Raw genomic sequence first — 21,477 nt, forward strand, 5'->3', positions numbered from 1 at the left:
CCTCAAGGACATCGAGGCAGAAAAAACCACTTATTTCCAAGTTTACCCCCAAAAACATACACAAAAAACCAAACTTAGCCAAGCCTACAAATAAAAAAAATTTATGTGAAAATCTGAATCCTTGCTGAAACTTTTAACAGAGAAAAAGAGAAATAACTGCCCTATATTTCCGGGTAAAAAAAGTGTGCTTTAATTCAATTGGCTTATTTATGTGACGAATTTCCGCAAGCCAATCATATTATTCTTAGACAAGCAAATAGCCCTACGTTTTTTTTAAAGCCATATAGTCATATAGTATAATGGTCAAACCTGGGATTATTTTCATCAAAAAAAAAAAAAAAAAAAAAAAAAAAAAAAAAAAAAAAAAAAAAAACTTATCTAGGTTTCCAAACACCCATTATAAAAGATATGCAAATCGAATTTCACTGTATGATATGACAAAGTTATTCGAAACAAAGAGCAAAGTTATTCGAAACAAAGAGAGAAAAAAAGCTCTCTTTTTTCAAAGAGAGTAAAAAGAAAGAGAAGAAAGTCAAAAGAAAGAATGAAGAGTATTCATTAGGTGCTATCCGGAACACTATTGCCAAAGAACCAGTTCTCGTAGGACGAATTGATAAGATTTTAATAAGATCCGGTCAAAGGGGGCGGGGGAAAGCTGCCACGGACACAGTGGCTGGGGGAGCCACGACTGGGGGGTTTCCCACTTTGATTCGGCTTTTTGCTTATATCTAAGTCGGGAGGGGGGGGGGCTGTAGTTAATTCTTCCCCAGGCACCACCAACCATAGTAACGGCTCTGGTTTTAACTAGCTTAATGACCGCAACGCTTCCAGTAGTAGAAGTAGTAAAAACAACTAAACCCCACCCCCCTAGCTAAATTTGTTTTTGTTTAGATACCGATTCTTATTTTGTCTCAAATTGAAACTACTAATGCTATTCATTATTCTTATTCGTCAATCAAATTAATCAAGCAATACTATAAATAACTTAAATCCCTATTATTGTCCGATTAGAAACCAGAAAATCATTGTTAATGTTGCACATACATATATAAGATGAAAATCGACAATATTTAAACTGAGGCCAGACCAAACAACGCTAAGTTTCCTTAACGTTCTGTATAAGTTTTGTAATTAACAAACGTACAAAACAAAATTAAATAGCTGCGTCTGTCCTCAGTTTTTAGGCACTTGGTAAAAAATGTCACTGGGTAAAAAACAAAAAAAAACTGCGGGATCCTCTGAGCAAGCAAGCAATTATTAACCTGTCAACAGAGATATGGAGTTGGAATAAGTGATTCAGCCTTTCATTTGTACAAACGTTAAATTTTTAGAAAATACTTTCCTTTCTAAACTTTTTTGGGGGATCTGCAATTATTAGCGACATTCTAAATGCACGATTTTTTCTTCCAATGGTAAAAAGAAGAAGAAAAACCCTCACATTCCAATATAACCGAAAAATATTTACTGAAGAAAAAATTGTCTAGTTATCTTTCCCGCTACAGAGGACTCAAACAATTTTGCAAAGTAAGAAATCCATATTCTGCCAAGTCAACTAATATCACTTTTCCAACTCCATAATTTATATTTACACAAATTTAAATTCAGTAGTATATAATAAGAAACTCAGTGCTTCCACTTCAATTGTCAGTTTCAAAATATTAGCCACTTGTAAGTGGCCTTAACTACAATAAGTCGCCATATAATCCCGGCAGAGGCGTCAATTCACGAAAATTTACGGGGGACGGAGGCAAACTTGTCGTTTTCTATTTTTTTTTCAATGAAAATACCAAAAAGGGCAATTTCAATGAAAATAACCCCCAAAAACATATTTTTAAAAATCAAGGGGGGTACAGCCTCCCCTCAATTGACGCCACTGAATATTGACCACTTCAAAAAAACCATGTCATTCACATCATTTACCTCAAATTCATGGAGGGTAACACAAATAGTTTTACGATATGGAATTATATGCTTAACTTTTTCGCATGCACACAAATGGTCCACATAGGGCAGGTACCGACCTCCTGATCTTCTGCCTTCGGCCGGGAGTGCAATGCGTGGTTGGGGGAAATATATGCGATATGGGAATATGTGGTAATGCCTTTCCACTCATATGAATAGGTTTTCTACATGTTATTGTAGCATTAGCCCAACTTCTATACATCGTTTATATCAATTCCTTTTTGAATATGAAAACCTTTACATTCCCCCTTCAGTGTGCTAATGTTAGCTGGCAGTATGCCAAAGTCCTGATACAGAGTCAAATGCCTTTAAAATTTAGTTCGTACTCGCATAGGGCATAGATATGCTTATAATAAGGAGAGGCAAGATTAAGTCTTGATTTAAACGGAAAGATCACTGTAAATCTTGACTCAGCAAAATGTTTGCTATCGGAGGCGAGGGAGGAAGACATATAGGACTATCTCCAAAATTTACGCAAAGATTATTTTCTTAACCTTTTACTATTGTGAAAAAAATTGAAGTGGAAGTGCTGATCACATCATGTAATAATTACGAAATAAGAGAATAAAAACATTTTTTCGCCAAGTTTTGTGGTTCTAGAGATCCAGGGCAACTGATAAGCTGGGTGACTGTAACTTGGATATGCTATAGCCTAATTTTGTACCTGTATGTCAAAGAAAATGGATCATCCAATTAACAAAACATTATATAGGTGTAATGCATATCACTACAAATTAACTGTCTTAAATTGGCAAAACATCTGAGACATTAGACCAGGAAAATACGCGTGGTGGGAGGGGGGGGGGGCTCAGAGCCTAAGCCTCCTCCCAAATCCAAAAATTTCTCTAATTTCTGGGCACTCCTTATTCAAATTATCAAATAAACTTGCTTTCTTATCCCCCCCCCCCCAGAAAAACCCTGTGTATATTCCTGCCATAGATATCCGAGTTTCAACTTGTCTTGAGTACAAGCTCAAAATTATCATTTTTGTCATCGATAAGCAAGCAACTTAAAACTACAAATGCTCGAAACATTTTTTTTTGTATCGTGTGTTGTGACTTTAGATAGCTGATAATGACAAGAACACTTTACCCATAAAGCAACTCTCATAAAAAAAGAACCTCAATTATAGAGTTCTGAAGACTCAACGCTCACTGGGAACTTCTAATATCATAAACAATATGTCAAATATTAAACCAAGGAGATAAGTACCCGGCCCCATTTATTTATTCATTCACATGAGGCATGTAGTTTGTGTAGATCCAACACAATATCTTTTAGCTTTTTTATTATGTTCATATTTAAAACTTTAAGGTTTTTTTTTAATATTCAATTTATTTTGAAATACCAAAATAGTTTTATAATTCAATAGTTTTACACTTCAGATGCAGCGTCATGTATCACTCCAGTGGATCCTATATCCACAACTTATTTAATATTAACGTCAATATAATAATAATTCATATAAATGTTAATATATTAATACCACTACTACCACCTCGTCGCGGCATTAAGCAACTTTAGATTTTTATGAATGCGTTCAATTCAAAAACGGAAATCAGTTTAAAGTTAAACGTAAGCTATTTAAAAAAAAACATCCATCATCATGCTATTTGGAATGAAATCTAGTGACATAAGAATAACCTCGTTTCTTTGTTTTTACCCCCCCCCCTTCAGAGAGATCCTCAATTGTCCGAAGTGTTGTTCCGCGAGAGGAGGGGAGTAAAATTCAGCAGATATAAAAAAGAAATGGAGAGATTTTTCGGGGTGGAGTATTCATCCGAGGAATCTTTAAAACTAATTTGGGGTGGTGAATGTTTCCGACATAATTAGATTTTTTGGAGTGGGGGACGGGAAAGTCTACCACCTAAGTCACTCAAAAATGTCAAAATTTGTCCTTTAGTCTTTTGTTTTCCATATAGTTCATCTGCAAGTTTTTTTTATTGGGGAGGGCGGGGGGGGGGGGGTCAGCAGCTACCCATATTTTGGTATAATTCGCATAAAAGGAAACGAATTCAATTCGGCAAACCAGTGTATTTATTTGTCTTAGGACTTATAGGCTTCTGTAGATCTATTTTTTTTTTACTTTTAATTTTGGCTGGCTCGTTTATTTGACTTCAACATAGCGAAGTTGATCACTGATTATTATAAGGAAATTGAATATGTTATTGAATAATGACCTTGAACGTAATAAAGACAAAAATATTTCAGGCAGGGGACAGCCAATTTCGCAAATTAATTCGAGGCCCAATGTTACGCTATACCACTAATCTAGCCCAAAATGTACTGGAAGCAGTGGCGTCAATTACGGAGTGGAGGGGCCTGTAGACCCTATATTCCCCCTCCCCCTGATAATTGTTTTTCTATCTTTATTGAAAAATATGAAAAGCGACACATTCGCCCTAGATTCTGAAAAATACATTTTGCCCTTCCCCCCTAAATTTTCGTGAATCGATGCCACTGACTCGCAGGAGTAAATAAAGATAGATAGCCAAAAGCGAAATCACAAATGGCGACACTTCAGTTAGTATTTAATAGCCAAGACAGAGACAAAGTAAACGCGGGTATTAATTGAAAGAAAGTAGTAAGAATGACACGTATATGCCTACATATATAAGGTTTTTAGGCGGAGTAAAGTGTTCTTGTATTAAATATATGCGTAGACATGTACCTGAAAAACAGTTCTGAGTAAGCAAAAATTCATATACATACACTAATTTTTTAATGTATGTATTAACTACATACATTAACCTTATACAGAGCTCTATGCTAAAAGCCATAGACAAATTTATAAAAAATAAAATTTTGTTAAAAATGTTAAAACTGCAACTGTTCTGTGATAAAAGAAAAAAAACAAATCCAAAGCTAAAATTAGTTTGCACATAAAAAATCAACAATTTACCAACAAAATAATGGCTGTAATTAAAAGACTTGGGAACATCCTAAAAATCAATACTCACAACCAATCCAAAAAAGTAGAAAAAACTGAAAAAAGAAAGAAATCAAAACAACATGCAAAAAACTAATAAATGTTAAGTGATTGTCACTACAAAGGCATGCAACTTCACTTCAAGTTCAACTTGATGCAGAATTTACTCCGATCATCAACGGGAATTAGTTTTGAATTCAAATTTTCCCAAAAAAAAAAAAAACAAACAAAAAAAAAAAAAAAAAAAAACACACACAAATGTTCCATTCAAGGCTTTCAATTAATGAATAAAATTGGCACAGAGAACATGTACGGACCAAGACAGAATCAATTAAAAACAAATTCTATTTGACCAAGGCACTTGAGTTTCTCGGCACGAGTCACCGTCTAGCGGTAGATTAATGTCGAACAACTTTAATTTATAGGTCCTTCTTAATCGATATTCCGGATTCTTAAACGAAGTCGAATATGAAGTCAGGCACTGGCAATTTCGAGAAACATGGTCAGGTAATGATTCCCAATTTATTCTTAATGCACTATATTGAGGTTAACAGATGTACGCGATATTACATATATTTATATGTAAGTGGTACGAATAGCGGAACCTGAAACAAAGAGAATATAAATTAGCTTACGAGAAAGGAAAAACAAAACAAAAACGGATAATCCGAGGGGGTTTTCGGAGAATTTTTTTTTACACACACACATTCAGTCATTCATTCAGTTTTTTTTTTACTGTTAAACAATTTATCAAATACATATATACAGTCAAAAGAACCAGTTGCATTGTCTATCTTTGGAAAACATCACACGGAGTGAGCTATCTGTTATCTCTATCCACTCGCTTAATTTGCTGCGGATCGCAGCTCGGTCCTCCAAGCGTGACAAATAACGACTTCGAGGCTCTGGTTCTCATATGCTTAATATCACGAGGTTAAATTTCCAGTTGTTTTGAAGTTTACATTCTTAGACTTCTATAGCCACATCGCATTTTTATGGTCCCAAAACTATCCAACGAAGGGGCGTCACGTTTAGAGTAGGGGACGCCCCTCGATGTTTTCAGCCAGTTAGTAAAACAAGCCAGTAAAATAAATGCGTAAACCACCAATTTTTGTTTCTTAGGAGAATGGGCAGATGGAAATATATGACGTAAAATCAACGAAAGAAGATCAGCCTCTTTCGGAAAAAAAAAAATATATATATATATAATTTTAGTTATTTTATATAATTAGATATAGTTAAATGTTTTTGAGCTGTTTTATGGACTCAACCGTTTCCAAATTTTGGTAATTCGAGGCATCCTTGGCACAGGGTTCATGATGACCAAACGAAAAATATTTTTTCACACACTAACGCTGTGTGTAAAAGTTCTCACTACTTTTTTGAAGATATGTCTGAAAATTCCCTGTTCGACACGCATTGGAGAAGTTCTCACTACTTTTTTGAAGATATGTCTGAAAATTCCCTGTTCGACACGCATTGCCAGCCCAGTCTTGATGCAGCCTATTGCCCAAAATACTTGATAAATTCAATTCAAAATCTGGCAAAATTTGTTGTGCTCTAAAGTCCCATTGCAGAGTACATGCTCTCTGTAATAGCGGTCGGCACCGTTTCTGTCTTTGGCCAAAACAGAAACGGTAAAAAACGGCAATAAAAAAACGGAACAGAAACGAAAACGGCGAAAAAAAAAACGTAAATCCGTTTCTTTTTTTCCTTTTTTTTTACCGAAAAAAACAACCTACCTTTTTTTAATTAAAACACGGCCTTTTTAAAATATATTTCTGTTTTTTTTTTCAGTTTATTTAGATTTACGAGAGTAAAGCGAATATTTATTAAAATAGATTAATAAAAAAGACTAAATATACAAAAAGACCAAATATATGAAAAGACCACATAAATTAAAATTTATCCTTTAAAAACATTCGGAGTTCAAGTGACTTTGCAGTCATTCGTGAGCACTGCTTTCGCGTAAAGTACCCAGCAATACTAAATGCACTCTCACTGGGTACTGAAGTTGCAGGGACTGAATGATGAATACATGCAATTTCACTTAAATCCGGGTAAGTGTAAAAGTAATCAGACCAAAATTCTAGTGGATCAGAATTATTTTGTCCTGATCTTCGTCTCTCGCTCAAAAACACAGGAACTCTCTCCTCATATGCCCTGATAATATTTGCTGCCACGCGGTCAATGCTCATACTGTTGGCATTTTGCCTCGTAGAGTTCATCCGTAACCCAGTCGTGTCGAGAAACTTAGAAAACAAGCTGTGTTCTTGATCAAGAGTCTCTGGTGACCCTTTTCGGTTAGTCCCTGCCTTAGTAGGAGCGACGTCAATAGGGAAAGATTTGGAGTTCAAGTGGATTGGATCGAGTTCTTCTGTGCTTCTCTGCTCGGAGATGAATTGCTGGAGAAGCGAGGAGATGGACTGACGAGCTGACTCTCTGTCTACACGTGTCATTTTTTCATAAATTGCAGGGTCCAAAAAGCCAGCTCTTGTGAAGAGCATCATATCGAACTTAGGACTGGCTGAAAAGTATCTCCTGAGCTGAACAACTAGAAGTTCCTTCAGCCCATTGATTGACTCAGCCATAATACTAGTATCTGGAGTCTGACAAAACAACAGTAATCCCTTGATCATCAGCGCGACTTTGTTTGCCGAAACATAATTGTATCCACAAGCTATCACTGTTGCCTGTTTGAACGGGCGAAGAACCTCAATGACAGCTTCCATGACGGACCACTCATTGCTATGAAGTTCGAGCTCTCTAATCTTAGCGTCACGTAGGTTTTGGTTGAAGAAGTCGCGCAGTGGCTCTTTTCGGGCACAATACATTTCTATCATGGTAAGTGTGCTGTTCCATCGAACATTCATGTCTTTTGTGATGGATGGACTAAGATTATATGTCTTGCAGATAGCTTCAAAAAGATCCTGGGATTTGGAAGATACTTTCAAGATTCTAACCAGCTTTCGTATTTTTACCAGTGCTGGTCCCAGCGTCAATATTTCACTAGAGACGCCTCTTTGTCTAGGTATTGAGCTCTCACTATCGCTGTCAAGGTCTGGATCATTTAATTCTGAGCTACTATCATCATCATTACTGCAGTCGGTATACCCAGTTTCTTTAATGTCATCATCTCCTACAGTCACGTCAGGAAAGTCATCTTGTTCAGCAGTATCAACGTTGTCATCAGATTCTGAACTGGATCCTGAATCATTTAGGTGGGGAACACTCACTAAATCTGCCTGGTTTCTGCATTCCCACAGCTTAAGGGCATTAGTCACCACATTATGCAGGTTGTTTGCTAAGCATGAGCTTCGCATAATTTCACCGTCTCTGAGAGCCTTTACTATATTAGCTCCCGAATCAGTAATTATAAAGTAGACTTTCCGTAGAATTCTGAACTTCTGGAGGCTACTACGGATTGCACGAAGAATGTTGGCGCTAGTGTGAGCAACTTTTAGCCTCTTAAACTCAAGGATTCTATGCACCAAAGTTAGCTTGCCATCAGTGCTTTTCATCACATAATGAGCTGTAATACCTAGAAGGCCAGACCCCGTTCTTGAAGACCAGCAGTCTTGGGTCAAATTCACTTTCCGGACTTTCTGGAGTTCAGCTTTGAGCTGCTTGACCTTCCTTTTCTTTGCTGTAACTAGATGTCTTGCAACAATAGGAGCTGATGGGCCAGTAATACCTCCTGTAAGTTTAGAGATTAGAGCCTTTACTCATGGTTTTTCAAATATTGAAATAGGAAGCTTGTCAATGCAAACCGTTTTGCTACACAACGTGTTCAGCTTCAGCTGCTGCTGCTTCGTTGACTTCAAAAAATTTCTTATGTCCCTTTTCTTTCAAGTGCCTTAAAATCGAGTTGGGTTAGTTTCACATGAGGTGCTCGGCATGCTGAGCTGAGACAAGGCTGTAGAATGTGACTTCTTTGGAACAGTACTTGGTTTAGGTTGTTCAGCAATTTTGTGTTTAACCATAAGGTGATTTTTAAAAGATCTTGCAGACCCTTTTGTTGACTTCACATCTTTTTTGCAGTAATTGCAGGTAATTACAGCTGCTCCCTTAGTCCTGGTCCCATGTTGCTCCCAGAACTTGACTTTCTTTAATGGAGGGCCCTCTCCAAGTTCTGAGTCAGAACTTGATGAAATATTTGTTGCCAGATTTCATGCCGTTTATGACAGCATGTGTATCGGTACCTGCAAAGCATACCATTACTAAGTGCTTGGAGCAGTGCAGGTCTAGTTACTCCTGTGATTGCAAACAAGAGTATGAAAGAAGAACAATTCAAGGAAAAAAGACACTTCTCTGTAGGACAGAGCATAATTTTATTCCATAAGCAAGTATCTTTTTTCTGTATATACTCCTCATATGGTATATTAAGGGAAATAAAAGTATAATATTAATAATAACAGGAAATGGTAAATCGTAGGCCCAGGACTCTCTGATGTAGCTAGAAGTTTTTATAATGCAGATAATAGATTGACTAATTAGACCATTGGAAATAAGCTGCTCCAAATATTTACTAAAGTATATGACATTTGCAGGGTAAAGAATATCGAGGCTATTCACATTTCCTTCCTGGGTGCTGCAAGTGAACATGCCTAAAATCAACATGTCATTTGGAAATTTTATACCCTCATGCTGGAGGGTAGATCATCAACATCTTCAGCCTACTCCTTTGTTTAACAGTTCCTTGATTATAAATTTCAATAAACTAATTCAATTATGTTGATGTGAGAAACCAGGGGTAAAGGTGCAGATTAGTTCGTCCTGATAAAACGACTTATTTATTTCTGTATATTATTCAGTCAATTGGGCTGTAAAGTTGCACATATACTGTCCAGTAGGAACAGGATAAAAACAAATCTCTTACTGTGGCTGGGTTCCAACCTTTTACTTTTTGTAAGCCCTGCAGCACTACCAGAGGCAAAATCAGCAAGATTCGTTGAGTAGCTCCTATATCTGACCATTGGATATCAAAGATTTTCTGTAGTTCCACTTCTTCTAGTGCTACAGGGCTTACTAGGGTAATGAAAATTAAATGGTTGGAACTCACCCTGTATATCCTGGTTCTGTTGGTAGGGCCTCTGTGCCCTACACTACAGGGGGAACTAATCTGGGTGAAGGTGCAGTTTAGCAACCCCTGATAAAAACAACTTATTACTTACTGTATATTATTCAGTCAATTGGGCTGTAAATTTGCACAGATAGACTTCAGTAGAAGCTGGATCTAAACAAATCACTTTTTAGTGTATATCCTGGTTCTATTTACAGGGCCTCTGCACCCTACGCTACTGGGGTAGCTAATCTGCACCTTTACCCAACCAGGTAACCATCTACTTTTAAAGATTAACCAAAGGGTGTAAATCCAAGTAGACTGCTTTGGATTAATTTTTACTATGGCGAATGTTTTCTTCAATAGCAAATCTTTTCTTCGGAAGACGTAAAGACAGCGCTTTTCGATAGATGACAAGTATCGCTAATCCAATAAAAGTCGCTAGGCTACGCTATGGTGCTATTCGTAATCAAAACACGGAAAATTAAGAAAAAGGGTTTTAAAAAAAACATAAACGCAAAAAACGGCAATAAAAAAAAAACGAAACAGAAACAGGAACGGTACTAAAAAAACGGCTACCATTTTTCTGTTTATTCCGTTTTCCAAAAAAAAAAACAGAACAGAAAACGTTAGAAAAAAAAAAAACAGAAACAGAAACAGAAACGGCGCCGACCCCTACTCTGTAAGTTTCGAGCCAACTGGACATCAAAAACTTATTTCATACACTAATAATAATTTTGCAAAAGTGCTTGTATTTTGAGATCCATCTGACTCATGGTTAAATTTTTAGCTAATTTTTTTTTTTACGTGACAAAAGATCTAAAACCTATTTCGTGTCCTTAAACCTTTTTCGTGAAAATTACTTGTGCTTTGGGATTCTCATCGCAAAGAAAGAGAAATTTCGATATCGAAAACCATCCCAGTATGCCTTTTGGTCTGAGTAGGGTAGCTCAGGGTAGTTTTCATGATAAAAAAAAAAAAATCTTCAAGTCCGGTCACCCCTGTTGATCTGGGCTGATCAAAAATTTTTGCAAGATCGGTAACTCTTTTCGTCTTGCTGATCAGAAATATTCCAAATCCCATAGTTCATTCTGGCGTGGGCTTGTCAAAAATGCTTCAAGTTCAATAGCTTTTTTAGTCTAGGCTGATTAAACATATTCCAATTTCAGACTTTCAGTAACTAACTTTTGGTAAGGACTGACTAAAAATATTCTGTGTCTAATAAATCCTTTTCCGGGTTGATCCAAAACTTATTCCAATTCCGGTAAATCTTTTAGGTCTAGATTTGATAAAAATATTCCAAATCTCCTAACAATTCCAACAATTTTAATATGTTCCAGTCTCCAAATGTGGGACGATCCCAAATATTCCAATTTGTAACTCCTTTAAGTCTGGGTTTGATGCAAATATTCCAAATCTCCTAATTATTACAAATATTTCAATATGTTCCAGTCTCCTAATATGGGATGATAAAAATATCCCAAGTCTCCAAAATATTCCAATATGTTCTAATTTCCAAATGTGGGACGATCAAAAATATTCCGAACCCCCTAATTATAGCAAATATTCCAATATGTTCTAGTCTCATAATATGGGATGATAAAAAATACTCCGATTCTGGTAACTACTTTAGGTCTGGTTTTGATAAAATATTCCAAATCTACTAAAAATTCCAAAAATTTCAATGTTCCGATCTCCAAATGTGGGACGATCCCAAATATTCCAAGTCTCCACAATATTCCAATTTGTTCAAATTTCCAATATGGGACAGTCAAAAATATTTCAAACTTCCTAATTATAGCAAATATTCCAATATGTTCCAGTCTCATAATATGGGATGATAAAAAATACTTCAGTTCCGGTAACTAATTTAGGTCTGGTTTTGATAAAATATTCAAACTCCTAATTATTCCAAATATCCCAATCTCCAAATATGGGACAATTAAAAATATTCCAAATGGTAGCCTAACTCCTTTAGGTCCGGTTTTGATAAAAAAATCCACATCTCCTAATTATTCCATTATTCTAATTATTCTAAATATAATTATTTATTATATTTAAATATGATTATTAATTATTATAAAATATAATTATTTATTGTTATCAAATATAATTATTTTATTCTAAATATAATTAATTATTCTAAATATATCAAATTATTCCAATTCCTTTTGGTTCGGGCTGATCAGAATGTTCGAAGGTATGGTAACTCCCTTTCGTCTAGGCTGACAAACAATATTCCCAGTCCAGCAACTCCTTTTGGCCTGGGCTGTTAGTATTCTGCCCACTAAATTTCAAGCCTATCGACAGCACAATTTGTTATATATTATACTTTTTTGGCCAGGTTACGGCCTGAGAGGCCGTATTTCCGTAGCGAAAAATGACATTTTTTTTTTTTACATAGCTCCTTTTGATTGCCACCTAAGCTGGGAAGCTTAGGTGACGAATTAAGTTCAGACTGTGTCTAAAAACTAACGGTCAAGCTGCAATATGCACATCTTTACTACTAAAATATATTTGGAAGAATGTGCAATTTTTATAAGTTAGATTTTTTGCACCTGAGGCTTCGGAGGTCATGCCATCCCCAGAAACATATTTACCGGACTGCTCGTCTATTCTGAGCAAAATGACTACCATCAAAATTTTATCTGATAGCATCTCGCATACAATGGTGCATGGGTGGAATTGGATGTTTGGAAGGCCGAAGGTTCGGTTTGTGCCCCCAACTACACACATTCAACATCCTTGTAAGATTCCAGCTTTAAGAAATCGCACCTTATCCACCTTTTTCTACTAAAATGTATCTGTGAAGCACGAGCATATTTCATAGTTTGAAACCCTTACCGCTAGGGCTACAGCAATGGACACCGGCAGGGGGGGAGGGGCAATGACCCTAGTGGGAGACAAAAAGATAACGAAGTTAATGGTAGCACATAACCCCCCAGAAAATTTCCTGATGGGACTAATGGCTATACTCTCCTCTCCTGCAGGCAAATCTTTTAGATCCCCCGATCATTCTAAGGGATATGACAATCTCAAAGTTTTGATCAGATGCCATGGGAAGTTCCGCGATTTTCCTGGGGGAAAGGGCAGAGGAGGGGTCTGATCCTCTTCAAATTCCTTTTGGCCCTTAAAACGGGAACTCAAGCTTTGAATTTCTAATCAAATGAGCCACTCGTAAATTTCTATGGCAACTTCTTAGACAAAGTGGGCGTGATTTTTTTTTTTTTTTACAAAACAAATTAAAATGGAAGACCCATTGCTATTTACTTAATCAGCGTTATCTTTTAGTAAAATCTAATCAATAAATTGGGCCGAATTAGGTATTTTCCAATTAGGGTTTTCCATATCTAAGCCAGGAATAGCAATTTTCAACAAGAGCTAGAGATTAATTAAAACACAAGCCGTACAAAACATACATTTATATTATTTAAAACCAAATTTACCTTTTCTAACGCATACTAGTATCTCAAAAACTTTTCAGTTTCATTTAAAAAGTGTCCTCCATAATAAGTTTGATTAACTTGCACGTCAAAAATCTGAAACCACGCACTGAAACTACTGGTAAACGCAGATTGAATAAAAAAGCAAAAAGAGAAAAATTTTCGAATTTCGAAAAGACAAAGAGTATGGGTAACTTGTAAGAATGAAAACCAGCACTAGTGTCGACAAAAAAAAACTATAAACTCCATCTAGCGTTTGGCGACACTTGCGATTTCTTTCAGTAGAATAATAAGAATGATTAATTTAATTAGTGTAATCGATAAAAGTAGAGTATTAATAAGTGTCTGATCTCAGTTCCTGACAGAAAAATGATTACTAAGCTTGAAAAAAGCAAAGGTGTCGCCAAACGCAGGGCCGGATTTAAAGCTTCGATGCTTCTAGGCCCAAGCGGTTTTACCGCTCCATCTATGCGAGATTTTCGGGGAAATCCCCGAAAACTTGGGTATTACGGAAGCACTGAAGAGAATGCAACTGATGAGTTAGCAGTAATGAAAGAAGGAGGTGATACCAAAATCTCAGCTGCCATTGTAAGGAGACATCTGACGGTTTGTATGTGGCCACGGAATTCCTGTGTTGTTTTAAAATCACTTTTCTGTGAATAGGTAGCACGGCGGCGGAGTGACCTGGAACTTTGACGATAAATCACATCAGTCCAGTTTTGGCAAGATAAAAAAATCATTCAGTGATAACTTAGTGCGCCCCATGGCATTGTGCGCTTCTAGGCCCAGGTCTATTGGTAAATCCTCACCTGGCCGCACGCCATATACTGTCGATTTTTTTTTGTCGAAACTAGCACCAGTTTCCACTCTTATATTCTTTGGAAGAAGCAAAATACTCACTACTATGACGTAGCGCCCACCATAACAAGACCATAAAATAAAGGCCATAACAAGGCCAAAGAGTTACCCATACTCTTTGGAAGAAGCAATTCAAATACTCACTACTATGACGTAGCGTCCACCATAACAAGGCTATTCACTTCTTTAGTGATGCTCTGTACTTGCATCATCGACTGAAGAGGATTCCGCAAAACTGTGTACACATTATCTACTTCGGCTAGCCTCTCGAAAAACGGAATCAAGTCGCGGAGCTCAGTATCATTCAAGTCATCAAACCAGGAGGCAACTGGCACCTATGAATAGGGACAAATACTTTTAGGGCAAGTTAGAACATCTTTTCTGACGAATTAACAGAATTTAATAAACGAAAATACAAAGAGAAAAACGTGTATAGTATTTAAACAAAGCAGAAAAAATGACAACAAACTTTAAATAATAACGATCCAAATATTTTAACTCCACGCCTGGGAGCCTTTATCAACGAAAAAAAAAAAAAAAGAAAAAAAAAGAGAAATACTAAATTATACACAACATATAAAGAAAAAGAAAAAAAAACAAATAAATAAAACACCCATCTTAATAAAAATAGTCGGATCTTTATTATAGATTTTTTTTTCTGTTTTTTTGCACTGCTTTGTTTAAATATTATAACCATTTTTCTCTCTGCATTTTCATTTATTATATTAAATTCTGTAAATGGAAAGCCAAGGTGGTCTTAGAAATTACTGATGAATTAATTTATACAGTAAGACACAGCGAAAACTTTACGGATCCGAAATTTTTTTCTGTCGAAGGGGCATCTGATGGCTTAAAAAAACAGGCTCGTTTTTTTAGGGTTTTCTTCTAAAATTTCCCTGGAAAACACTACAAAGAAAATCCTCAGACGGACCCAAAGAGACATCATTCTATTGCAGGAATTAATACTGTTGGTTGAACAGAACAATCTAAGGGGCGATGGCAAAAATAACCACAGCAGGAAAAACATCAAATCAATCGAATATAGTCGATCAGATTTAGCTTAGAATTCTTACACTATCAGTGACCTCACATCTTCATAATATTGCAGGGGAGCAATTTAAGCTTTTACATGGAAGCAGTTTTTCCTTTGTTCAAGAGTTTATATACGATAAGTGTGTAAAAATTAAAGTGTTCAGGCAAATAATGGGGTTTCATTTTGGTATATTGTCCACTAAATTTATAATAGGTATGAACTACAGGTAAAATATATTTATCCCAATCATCACTGATCTTTCCAACCTAGTATGAAGTAAATTTTTTATTTTTATTTATTTATTTATTACTCGTCAAAAAAGGTACAAAAGATTGAGTATCACTAAAAAAGAAAAAACACACACAAAAAACAAATTACAACACATTACACAGAATCGAACAAATTACAAAGACGAGAAACAAAAACTCAATTATACACTGCACTGCAGGTAAATAAGAAATTTTACTTTTTAAACTCCCAAGTACTGAAGAAACATAAGCAATATGATTGATAACTTCAATTCACCTAACCTAACCTACACCAAAATACTCGATAACTTCAATTCAAAATCAAAGGACTCAATCAACTAGACTAAATATGACAAGAGACGGTAAAAAGACTAAATATGACAAGAGATGTGCAAATAAAATTAAATGGACAGCGAGTAAATATGTCAAAAGCAAAATTCAATCAATGGAAAAGATCCATTAGGAGAAACACTTTTTAGTTTTGAGCCTGATAATACGAACAGGGCCGTACTTTGCTATAGGGCATGCGGATGGGGGCATCTGCCCCCCGACCCACCCCCAAGCTGAAATTTACCGTCTTCAAAAAAATTGTCAAAACTAAGATAGGCCTACATAATTCAAGCATCCACGGGAACAGATAAGTTTTTTTTAGTATAACTTTGCCTTTATGGCACTATATGTCTCATTTTTCATTTTTCCCTTGGTCATTTTCACTTGACTTGGGAAAATCGGCTCTTACTTTTTGCAGACAGCACTATTCACTTCAAAGTTAAAAGGCAGTGACAGCATGGTCCTGTGACTTTGTGAGTCATATGGTCTGTGAGTTGCGAAAGCAAATGAATGGAGTTAGTCTGAATCGTAAAAAATGTAAGAAAAATGCATAAAAACACATTTTTGATGCATTTTTCCATTCTTTTTGTAGAAGTTTTTCTATGGAGAGAGCATCTAGACTAGAGTATCTCCCTCTCTTTCTCTCTCTCGTGCAAAGAACAAGCAAAACGTTTTGATGCCGAAAACTGTGCTTTTTAGAATTCAGCAAGGGTCCAACACGAAAAGAACACGCTTGGATGAGGTGATAAGAGAGCATAAGAATATGTGGAGGAGTTCCAGATAAACGAAACTGGAGCTTGATGGGGAGGAGTAAAACGTTCTAAAAAAAGTTAACCAGAACCTGCTTGAGGTGAAAAACAGTCTATTTTATGTATATTGGATTTCAATTACATATTCCTAGACTTCTCTCTTAAGCTCAGTTCATGTTTTGCTATTTGTAATTATTAAGCAAGAGAAACACATTGATCTTGCGTTGTTTTTTTATTCCGCCGTGATCGGCTGATTACAAGAAAGTAAGGAGGCTTTTAACGTCTGCACCTTTTATGGAAAGTGTAGGCTAGATTGATGATTATTGACCTGTGCATAGAAAGCAAACCTATCCATTCCATAAGTAGCTGAATTTTTCTCTTGCAACTAGTGTAGCCACACCTTGGAGACCATATAGAGGCACAAAGACTAAGAATGATTCAGAATAAACAGAAAACCAACTGTGCTCTTTTAGCGACCCAGCCAGGGTTTGACAAAAAAAAAAAACAACAACAGAAAATACCCGGATGAGGTAATAACAGAGCATAATGATAACAAAAAGAAATACTCACCGCATTGTCTGGATGGAAGATATACGAAGCAGGCGAATTGTCAACAATAAGCACTTTATGAAGGTCCCTTCCTAAGCGTCCAAGGTCTTTGACATAGTTTCCACGGTGAAAAACACAGGATTCGCGAAATAAGCGCGCTCTAAATACTCCCCATTTGTCCAGCAAGTCTGCCACAGGATCTGCGTACTGCGAAAGAAAGATTTTTGATTAGACTATCGCTATAACCAAACAAAGCCAAAATCTGAATCGAGAGAAGGGCAGGGGGTGTTCTATAGGCTACTCCTCCCCCCAGCTGTAAAATACCACGATTTTTAACGAGGAGGCATCTAACTTTTCGGAGTTTGACAACTTATATATTCGAAATTATTCTGGTCAGAGGAAACGGATGAAGGATATACCCCAGCGACACTGTAAGCACGATTTGACGAAGACGACCTTCTTCCCTCTTCTCAATGAAAGCTGACAAAAAATTTCTTGCAAAAAAATACAAAAGCAACACTAATTTCGTCGCTTTTCACAAGAAGAGAAGACATTTTTTTTTGAAAGCACAGGGTGATCTAGTCATGGTTGCAGCAAAAGCTGCAACCTAGTAAAGAACAAACCAGGACCCATAGTAACAAAAAAAAACACGTTTATAAAATACTGGCTAGTAAGAAAGAATCGCCATGTGTAGCTGATTCAGGAATGTTTCTGTTTATAGATAGACTCATAGATTCATTTATTTTATAAACAACTATCGTAGCCGTGGCTGAAGCAATGACTAAATGGCGCTGTTTAGTACATTGCATAAAACTGGTCACTGGCGGTTTAAATAACTGACAAAAAAAAGGCACGAATGAATTGCCGTGACGGGTTTTTTGACACTTTGGCGGCACTAGTTGGTTTTTATGGCGGGTGTTAGCGGTGATAGGCGCAGTTGGGGGGAAGCAACGAACGGTTTTTCTGGGACGAAAGAAGGGACTGCCCAAAATTGCACATCAACTGCAAGCGCCTATCACGCAGCGTTGGCAGTCGTAAGGTACTAAGGACAGCCTCATAAGAGTTGTATTTCAGGCCTAGTATCACTTTCACTGCCCGTTTTAGTACACCATTGGAATTACCATGGCCGGAAACACTATACAGGAAACTTAGAGTTCCCTGGCTTGAACAACAATGAAAATCTTTTTTTTTTTGTATCGCCAGCAATAATAAATAGTCGTTTTTAAAAAGGAAGGACATAAAATTATTATTTTTTTTTTTATCCAAAAAGGAGTTGGAATGGGAAAAATTGCTCTGATGGATTATTTTATACTCGTTGCATTTGCAAAGGATTATTTACTTAGTAGAAGGCAGGTGGGACCAGATTTGCATATTTATAAAGATCACTTCAACACATTTAGATCAAACAGCCTAATATGATTATACGTACTTTTATAACAAATTCAAGCCATGCTATTTAGCTCAAAATTTTAATTTTTACAGACATTTCTTGTTTAAATTCTAAAAAAAATGGAGATAAAAGATCACTCCTTCGTTATGGGGTCAGTAATGTAAAGAAGCATTTGCCGAACAAGAGAAATGAGAATATAACCAAATCCAAAGCATCAATACAATTTCCTGAAAATAAAAAGTGTGTGCCATAACATGGACTAACACAACCCCGCCAAACTGGCACCCTTTCTTCCTTAAAGAAATATCTCCTAAGCTAATACGAGAAAATTCATCTCATTTTTTTTTTTATTACTAACAATATAGCGGAATTCAAAACTCATTGGGTAAAAAAGAAGAAAATCAAAAGCCTGACAACACTGGACCAACAAAACTTGTGAACACAAATCTGTTATTAGATGTTAATCCCTTTCACATACAGCGACTGAACTGAGCTGATTTACTTGGGGAACAATTTGAGAGAAAAGAAAGAGAACACAAAACCCAACAGAAACCCTATGGCAGGCCTGCCCCCTCCCCCGAAATTTCTTCCAACTGGTAAAAACGTAACAAAAATGCATTTAAACAAATTGTTGATGCGTCTTTCAATGTTTTTTTTTCTGTAAGACCCCCCCCCCCCCGAACAAAAATCCTGGATACACTCTTACTTGATATAACTTAAAATTCAAATTCAATAGCATGAATTTATTTTCAAAAACCAGAGCCAATGAAAAAGAGATGAATTGAAGTTATCAAGTATTTTCCAGTAGGTTGCATAGGTTGCATCAAGATATGGCTAATTGTAGACAGAGAAAAGCCAAGACAGATAGTCCAAGTAATTGAGAGGCAAATGTTTAAATGGTTGGGGCACGGGTAACAGGCGGGAGTTTGTATGTCTCTCTTATTGGACATATAATTGTTTTTTAGTTTTTTTTTTTTTTGAAAGGCATGCCTGCCTAGAGTCTCAGGCATGTTGACCAAGAATTTAAAATTGACATAAGAACAAAAATCCTGGATACACTCTTACTTGATATAACTTAAAATTCTAATTAAATAGCACGAATTACATTTTCAAAAACCAGAGCCAATGAAAAAGAGATTAAAATTAAAAATTAAGGTAAAATATTTTTTGTCAGAATTCAGATAGGTATAGACCTGTCATGTATCCTATGCAATCTTTTAAGCCCTAGAAATAAGAAAAGAGTAAAAGATAGTAGCTGGGCAAGACACTCCCCTGCTATATGTTTGGCTCTGGATTCATTCATGAAAGTTTCATTCGCCAACTCAACTACTTCCCAAGATCATACACATATTAAGTCCATGATAATGAACTATTAATTACAACGACTTTGGTGCTGGCCTACGGAAGGATGTTTGTCTAAAGCCAAATTATTGGCTTTAGAGAGGAGAAAACAACAACAAAAACGAAAAGAGAGAAACCAAAAACAAGATACCTTACACTTTTTTTTTACATTAAGGTGCGCACACTTCACAATTAACTTCACTTGCCAAGAGAAAAAAAAACAAAAAAAAACAAACAAATTATTTGGTTTAGAAAGGAAAAAGTTAAAAACGAAAAGAGAGAAACAAAAGGAAAACACCTTACACTTATTTTTACATTTAGTTGCACCCACTTTACTACTAACTTAAATTTTAAACATTTTACAAATTAGATGTTCTTAGTTTAGAACACAACATATAGGCTCAAAATTAATTTAATTGCTACTATTTATAACTGGTTCATACCTTGGCTAGACTGGCAGTGAATAGAACGCATTCATATATTTCACCCATCCTTTGCAGAAATTCATCAACGTATGGTCGCTTTAATACATAGACTTGATGAACAGTGCCATCTATTTCCACCGGGACTATGAAGTCAGCATTACAAATTGGCTAGAATCGAAATTGACAGTGAAATAAAAAAGAAAAAAAAGTGATAATTTAATAGCATACATAAACATAGAGGAGGCAACTATGCCTAATTTTTATAAGGCCTACCCCTTTCCCCTTTCACGGAAGACTAAATTGATAAACTTGTATGGATGGTAGGTGGGTTTGGAAGTGGCGTATGCCTCTAGAATCCATCCTAATGGCTAAGGTTCCAATCCCATAAGTTTAAGTTCACTCTTACACTTTCTTTTTTCCGCTAGAATTCTGCAGCTTGAAATTTGTGCTCTTTTTTCGTACTAAGTCAGAATTTAGCTCTTTTTGCACTGGAGGTAAGACTTGGCTTTGTTTAACACAAATTAGAAATTCGCTCATTTTTGAATCAAACCTTGATTTTGCGTTTTCTGTTGAGTAAGAACTTAACTCGTTTAGCAGCGGATCAAAAGTTAGCTCATTTTACAACTAAGTCAACACCTAGCTTGTGTTTGCACTGAGATATGACTTTGCAGTAAATGGAACACATCTGGACTTAGCTCAGTTTGGCACTCCATCATCAAATCAGCTCACTTGACATCAGGAGACAAGTTTTTCACTTGGCTCTTTTTGAACTGAGTCAGGTCTTGGTTTTTGAATCAAACCTAGACATTTTCAGCTGAACCAGATGCAACATACCTAATTAAAGCCACAAAGTTGGCGGTTGAGAGGAGGCAGAATTTCGGAGGGTTCATTGGCCCAAATGGCACCATAAATAATAGTAATTGCAATTTTTGCATGAGTCTGTGAAGAATGGGCTAATTGCATAATTAGGCCTTGATCCTTGAGGCCTTGGAGGTCAAGTCACCCTGGAAATACGTTTTTTTTTACCTTTTGATCATTCAAAATAAAAAACTTCATTGTGGGATTTTTGCCTGGTGATAAAGAAGCACTGAAGGGGTGCTTCTTGTCCCCGGGTCACTTTTGACCCTTAACAAATGAGCCCCCCCCCCATTCACTACA

The 21,477-nt window shown here is 36.2% G+C and overlaps 2 protein-coding genes across 2 annotated transcripts in view; both read right to left on the reverse strand.

Moving 5' to 3' along the window:
- Nucleotides 1–5,159: 5,159 nt before the first annotated feature.
- LOC148946659 (carboxy-terminal domain RNA polymerase II polypeptide A small phosphatase 1-like) overlaps nt 5,160–21,477 on the reverse strand; it is a 46,547-nt gene continuing 30,229 nt past the window's right edge. Inside the window, exons 4-7 of the mRNA XM_089097078.1 lie at nt 20,338–20,487; nt 17,185–17,370; nt 14,399–14,589; nt 5,160–5,496 (exon numbers count right to left, since the gene is read on the reverse strand). Of these exons, the coding sequence (XP_088953204.1) occupies nt 14,401–14,589; nt 17,185–17,370; nt 20,338–20,487 (525 nt within the window). The 3' untranslated portion in view covers nt 5,160–5,496; nt 14,399–14,400. The remainder of the gene's footprint in view (nt 5,497–14,398; nt 14,590–17,184; nt 17,371–20,337; nt 20,488–21,477) is intronic.
- On the reverse strand, nt 6,790–9,867 carry LOC148946660 (E3 SUMO-protein ligase ZBED1-like). The gene is made up of 2 exons (XM_089096379.1): nt 9,771–9,867; nt 6,790–8,588 (listed from the first exon to the last, which is right to left on the reverse strand). The coding sequence occupies exons 1-2, from the start codon at nt 9,865–9,867 to the stop codon at nt 6,790–6,792; spliced, it is 1,896 nt and encodes a 631-aa protein (XP_088952505.1).

The sequence above is a fragment of the Artemia sp. Qi Xiang Cuo genome, chromosome 11 (assembly GCF_049724085.1).
Source record: "Artemia sp. Qi Xiang Cuo chromosome 11, ASM4972408v1, whole genome shotgun sequence".
Taxonomy (NCBI): Eukaryota; Metazoa; Arthropoda; class Branchiopoda; order Anostraca; family Artemiidae; genus Artemia; species Artemia sp. Qi Xiang Cuo.

Coding starts and splice junctions, on each gene's coding strand:
- LOC148946660 (XM_089096379.1), bottom strand. CDS start 9,867: ATGGTCAGATATAGGAGCTACTCAACGAATCTTGCTGATTTTGCCTCT. Junction 8,589..9,770: donor AAGGTTGGAACCCAGCCACA/GTAAGAGATTTG, acceptor CTAAACTTACAG/GAGGTATTACTGGCCCATCA.